This window comes from Chiloscyllium plagiosum, chromosome 31 (assembly GCF_004010195.1).
Source record: "Chiloscyllium plagiosum isolate BGI_BamShark_2017 chromosome 31, ASM401019v2, whole genome shotgun sequence".
NCBI lineage: Eukaryota > Metazoa > Chordata > Chondrichthyes > Orectolobiformes > Hemiscylliidae > Chiloscyllium > Chiloscyllium plagiosum.
The window spans coordinates 41,279,869-41,285,812 of NC_057740.1; the positions used below are offsets into that span (position 1 = coordinate 41,279,869).

General features: G+C 44.4%; 1 protein-coding gene across 6 annotated transcripts in view; it reads right to left on the reverse strand.

The window, feature by feature from the left end:
• Positions 1-5,944, reverse strand: part of LOC122565478 (cAMP-specific 3',5'-cyclic phosphodiesterase 4C-like) — a 334,615-nt gene that overhangs the window by 179,077 nt on the left and 149,594 nt on the right. The window contains exon 1 of one of the 6 annotated variants that reach the window (XM_043721490.1): positions 3,619-4,185. The exons of 4 other annotated variants lie outside the window; for them this stretch is intronic. In XM_043721490.1, coding sequence (XP_043577425.1) covers positions 3,619-3,851 — 233 coding nt within the window. In that variant the 5' untranslated portion in view covers positions 3,852-4,185. Of the gene's footprint in view, positions 1-3,618; positions 4,186-5,944 lie in introns of those variants that run through there. One more of the 6 variants, XM_043721493.1, reaches the window with a different exon arrangement.

Here is a 5,944-nt window from a genome sequence, read left to right on the forward strand (position 1 = left end):
TCTCTCTCACACACACACACACAGTTTTTCTCACACAAACACATACAGTCTCTCTCTCTCTCTCTCTATATATATCTCACACACACGCACAAAGTCTCTCTTTCTCTCACATACACACAATCACACATGGTCTCTTTCTCTCAGACACACAGTCTCTCTCTCTCTCTTTCTCTCACTCCTGCACAGACAGACAGACAGACAGACAGACACACATACACACACACACACACAGTCTAGATTGGAGTGGTGCTGGAAAAGCACAGCAGGTCAGGCAGCATCCGAGGAGCAGGAAAATCGATGTTTCGGGCAAAAGCCTTTCATCTATTCCTGATGAAGGGCTTTTGCCTTCTCTCAGACATACATGCACACACACATACATACACAGTCTCTCTCTCACACACAGAGTCTCTCTCTCTCTCTCTCACACACACACACACACAGTCGCTCCATCGCTGTCTCTCTCACACACACACATAGAGTCTCTCTCACATACACATACACTCTAATCTAGACTCTGGTTTCCAGCATCTGCAGTCCTTGTTTTTACCACACACACACACACACACACAGTCTCTCTCTCTCTCTCACACACACACAGTGTCTCTATCACACACGCACACGCGCAATGTCTCTATCTCACACAAACACAGTGTCTCTATCTCTCTCTCACATGCACATAAAATACACAGTATACACAGTCTCTCTCTCACACATATACACACAGTCTCTCTCCCTCTCTCTCTCTCACATGCGCACACACACACACAAAACACACAAACACACACAGTCTCTCTCACATACACATACTCACACATACACAGAGCCTCTCTCACATACACAAACACACAGACAATTTCTCTCTCACACACAAGTGCACAGGAGGCAGAAAACATGTTTCCATTGATGGGTGAGTGCCGAACCAGACGACACAGATTAAAAACACGGGGTAGACCATTTAGGACAGAGATGAGGAGAAACTTCTTCACCCAGACAATGGTGGCTGTGTGGAATGCTCTGCCCCAGAGGGCAGTGGAGGCCCAGTCTCTGGATTCATTTAAGAAAGAGTTGGATAGAGCTCTCAAGGATTGTGGAATCGAGGGTTATGGAGATAAGACAGGAACAGAATACTGATTAAGGTTGATCAGCCATGATCATATTGAATGGTGGTACAGGCTCGAAGGGCAGAATGGCCTACTCCTGCACCTATTGTCTATTGTCACACACGCACGCACACAGTCTATCTCATATATACATACACACACAGTCTCTCTATCTCTCTCACACACACAGTCTCTCTCTCTCTCACACACACACACACGCACACACATGCACAGTATCTCTCTCTCTCACACACAAACACACAGATACACATGGATATGGACACAGACACGGATACGGACACACACACACAAACACACCTCAGCTTCCTATGAGAGGACAGCTTACTCTGATGGGCGAAAAGAAAACACTTTCGTTTCTGCAGTCATTTGAGGAATGTGGATGTCATTGGCTAATCGGCATTTGTTGGCCATCCTTAACTGATCTGAATTTGGCGTGATCTGATGAAGGAGCGGTGCTCCGAAAGCTAGTGCTTCCGGGGGGTGTAGGTTTGCTCGTGAGAGTTTGATATCCGGATGTTTCATTACCTGGCTGGTAACATCATTAGTGGCGACCTCCAAGTGAAGCGAAGCTGTTGTCTCCTGCTTTCTATTTATATATCTTTCCTGAATGGGGTTCCTGGGGTTTGTGGTGATGTCATTTCCTGTTCATTTTCTGAGGGGTTGGCAGATTTCCCTTTCTAAAAGATATTCGTGAACCAGGTGGGTTTTTGCAACAATCCACAGTAAAGCCTTGATCTTAGTGACTGGCAGAACAGGCTCAAGGATTGATTTGTGATTCTAATTTCCACTGTTCCTTTGTCCAAACGTGGGATCTTACTATGCATAATTTGGCTGCTGCTTTTCAAACACTGCAACAGTGACTCATCATCAGTACTTCATTGACTTTGATTCACTTCCTCTGGACATTTGTAACAGACCCTACACAACAAGCCCACACTGGCAAATGCCCAAACACAAGGTCTACGTTTTGAGAGGATTCCACTATTGGACCACACTTGGTGAACAATCCTGACATTAAAAACCAGTTTCAGATAATCATAAAACCGATCACTTACACTTGCTACCTTTGTCCTTCTGGGTGGTAGATTCCGAGTAGATTTCAAAGAAATTGGTTCCATATGCTTGTAATGGACAAACAGCATGTTCATAACAAACAAACCATGGGCCTGGGGAAGTTTGAGTTTAAACAGAAAGGGATTTGAAATCCCAGGGATCAAACTCAGGAAAGAAATAATTCTCTACAGCAGCAGGGAGACTGACTTTCAAAGTATTTACTGACAACAAAATAATTCTCTTAGTCATATTCTTTGTGAACAATGTTCTTGGAAAAGATGATGGATACCAGAACTGGGGTAATATATACAGGAATGCAGAAGCAACACAGTATCACCAAGCCATACATCATCTAGATTTAAAACCAATAAAACCAAAATATTGTGGATGCTGGAAATCAGAAACAAACACAAAGTGCTGTAGATACCCAGCAGGTCAGGCAGTATTTATAGCAAGAGAAACAATTCACATTTTAAGTCCAGTATGATGTTTTTACAGCATTCTGTAGAAGAGTCATACCAGACTCAAAATGTTGACTCGAAACATTAACTCTATTTTTCTTTCTGCTGCCAGACCCATTGAGTTTCAGCAGCATTTTCTGTAGAACCAAATCACCATTCTTTCAGTGTCATTCAGAATGTGGGAACCCCATCCCTAACAGCACTGTGACTGTACAGTATACACTGCACAATGTAGTGCTTCAATCAGAAGACAGCTCATCATTGGGTAAGGTAGAAACAATTTCAGTCAGGCTTCCCGTTTCTGTTCCATCTTGTTTAACCAATCTAAGCATGTCGGGTGTGATACATCACATTACATTGTATAGTATTCAGAGCTAGGAACACACAAAGGTTAGTCTCAAACATAGTGTTTATACCTAGTTACACAGTTTGATGGTCTATAAGATATAGAATGTTTGTACCAATACAATTAATGTAATGATTATATAGTTTTTACCCAGAAACACAATAAGACGCTATCATTTACGCATTTATACCACCAGCACTAAGTAAAACAATACATTGCATGATACACAGTAACAGCGTGAAACTTTATAACATAACAATGTACCCTATACAATATATAGTGTTATGACAGGTAACAGTTTGAAACTTTACACTGTTGCAGCCAGTAACAGTGGGATACAATATAGTGTGGTAGCCAGCAACAATGTATTTAAAACTCAGTAATATAGTTGTGTTCTGAATTTAAGGAGCATTTTGCTCTGGCAGTGAATCCACCCTCAGTCCTCTATCTTGGTTTGGTGTGACCCTTCAGGAAAATAACGCTCTCTCGCCTCCCTTCCACCTGCACCTCACCCTGACCGAATCTACCCTCTCACCAAAGCCAGCTCCTTCCCAAACCTGCCCCTCACCATTCAGCCCCCTCACCATTCAGCCCCCTCACTCATCCTGCCCCCTCACCCTCACCATACCACTCTTACCAGGTCTGTGCCACAGTGAAACGGCGCTGCAGCCGGATGCTCCTGTTCATCATGAGTTTGCGGAAGAGCAGCGGGGAATTTCGCGGCGAATTCCGAGGAGATGCTTTAGGGGAGACAGCAGGGGATTTGCCAGAGGCTCTGGGTGCCGGGAGCAAGCTGTTCCCAGTCTGGGATTGCCCCTCAGCTGTGCCATCTTCACCCACAGGGCAAGCTTCCTGCGTCAGCGAAGCCATGCGGTGTCCAGGTGGAAAACAGTCCTTTGGGTGAGAATGAGAGTGTGTGAGAGTGAGAGTGTATGTGTGCGTCTGAGTGAGTCAGCAAGTGAGTGAGTGAGGAGTGAGTGATAGTCTGTGTGTGAGTGAGAGGCTGCAGAGGGAGAGTCAATGTGAAATCTCTACCCCCTGCCCGCTGCTCAGACCCAGTTCTCGCTGACTTTTATAAAACAGGCTCTTCACACAATCAGGAGTCAGCACATTCAATCATTCCAGAGAAACACTTCGAGTATCTGCAAAGAATGTCTCAGAAAAGGAAACAAATCCAAATTCGTCCTCACAACAAATCCCTTTCTTTCAAACAATTAATAAAAGAAGAGTTGCACTTGGCACACAGAGTTGGCCCTGCTGACTCCTGTTCACTTTGAACTGCAGTGGGATTATATATAGAGCGAGGAAGATAAAATCATAAAGATATCTGCAGGCAAAAATAAAACCTGGAGCCAGAGATATCAGAGAAAGAGTGAAAAAGTAACTTCTAGTCTGAGAGAGGGGAGAAGGGCACGTTGCACCCTCGGCTCTCCAGTTCACCTTCTTCAAAATCAGGAGAGAAAGTCAGTGCCCAGGACAAAAGCAAGATCTTTGGAAGCCAGCCAAACTCTCCAAACTCTTTCTAAACCCCATTCCCCCGGATCTGAGGAAGTTCCAAAGTGCAGAACACTTACTTATGATGACACATCACCCCTCCAAATAAAACTATAATTACCGACAGAACACAGCCTTTCCCTTCTGACAACAAACAGCCAGACAAAAATAAAAGCCACTGAGTTTTTCGAGCCCTTGAAGTTGAAAAGTTCAATGAAATGTAGAATATTTTCAGTTCCTGTTCTCTGTGTTGTTGACCACTGTCAGGGGGAAATCACACATTTCATTTCGCAGGTTGACCATTCCCAAATCCTCAAGTTTTCTCTGTGCCAGCCTCTGAGAGATGGAACTCACTCACCAACTCTGAGCTTGTTCAGATGACTAGTTATTCCCACTCAGCCTGAATCCCCTCCTTCAAACAGCCACCCAGTACTCACGGAGGGCTCATTTACAGTCATACTCATTCTCATGACAGAATTGTTTTTGTACAGAGAGCCCATAAATATTTCTGATTTTTTTTTTTGCAGACATTCATCAACCAAAGTTTCTTATGACTAAAACCACAATTTACTGGGAAGGGTTGTGAGAGGCCGAGGGGGAATTGATTACAAGGAAGAGAATTTTCAAGTTGAAGTGTTGCCAGAGAAGGATTACTGTAGGTCAATGGTCGCAGGGAGGTACTGAGGGACTCCAAGCTTCTGCACTAAGCAACCTGCCTGGTTAGCAGGAACTTCCCCTTGACATGAGAAAGGAAATGTGCTCAGGTTGGAAAACCAGAAAAGGAGAGCCCGAGCAACTTGCTCAACAAGCTGAAAGCTTCAGGGCTGAGGAGCCTCTGTGTAAATGAATTGTGACAAACCGTTGCCTATCACTGGAAGCATCTCCAGTCTTACAGCCTCCCACTAATTCCCTAATTCTGGCTTTTCAATACATTCCCAATTTTAACCTCACTCCACCAATGACGGTCACCTCTTCAGCACCTGACTTTAAGTTTTAGAATTCTCTCTCTAAACCTTACCACTCCTCTTTTTTTTGGTAATTCATACATGGGATGTGGCTTGGCCAGAGGTTATTGCTCAGAGGACAGTTAAAGAGTCAACCACAGACTTGACCGCCTCTTCCTTCTAGACCAGTTTTTCCCGAACCTTTCCCACTGAGACTAACTTCGAAATTAAAAAATGGTCTCGACCTCCCGAGTGAGAGTAAGAGTAAGAATGAGAGTGTGAGTGAATGTGTGAGAGTGAGTGTGCGAGTGAGAGTGAGAGTGACTGTGACTGTGAGAGCGAGTGTGAGTGTGAGAGTGAGAATGAGATTGAGAGTACGTGTGAGTGCGTGAGTGAGTGTGAGCGTGAGAATGACTATGAGAGTGTGAGTATGAGTGTGAGAATGAGAGAGAGTGAGAGTGCGTGTGATTGTGAGAGAGCGAGAGAGAGAGTGAGAGGCAGAGTGAGAATGAGAGCGAGAGTGAG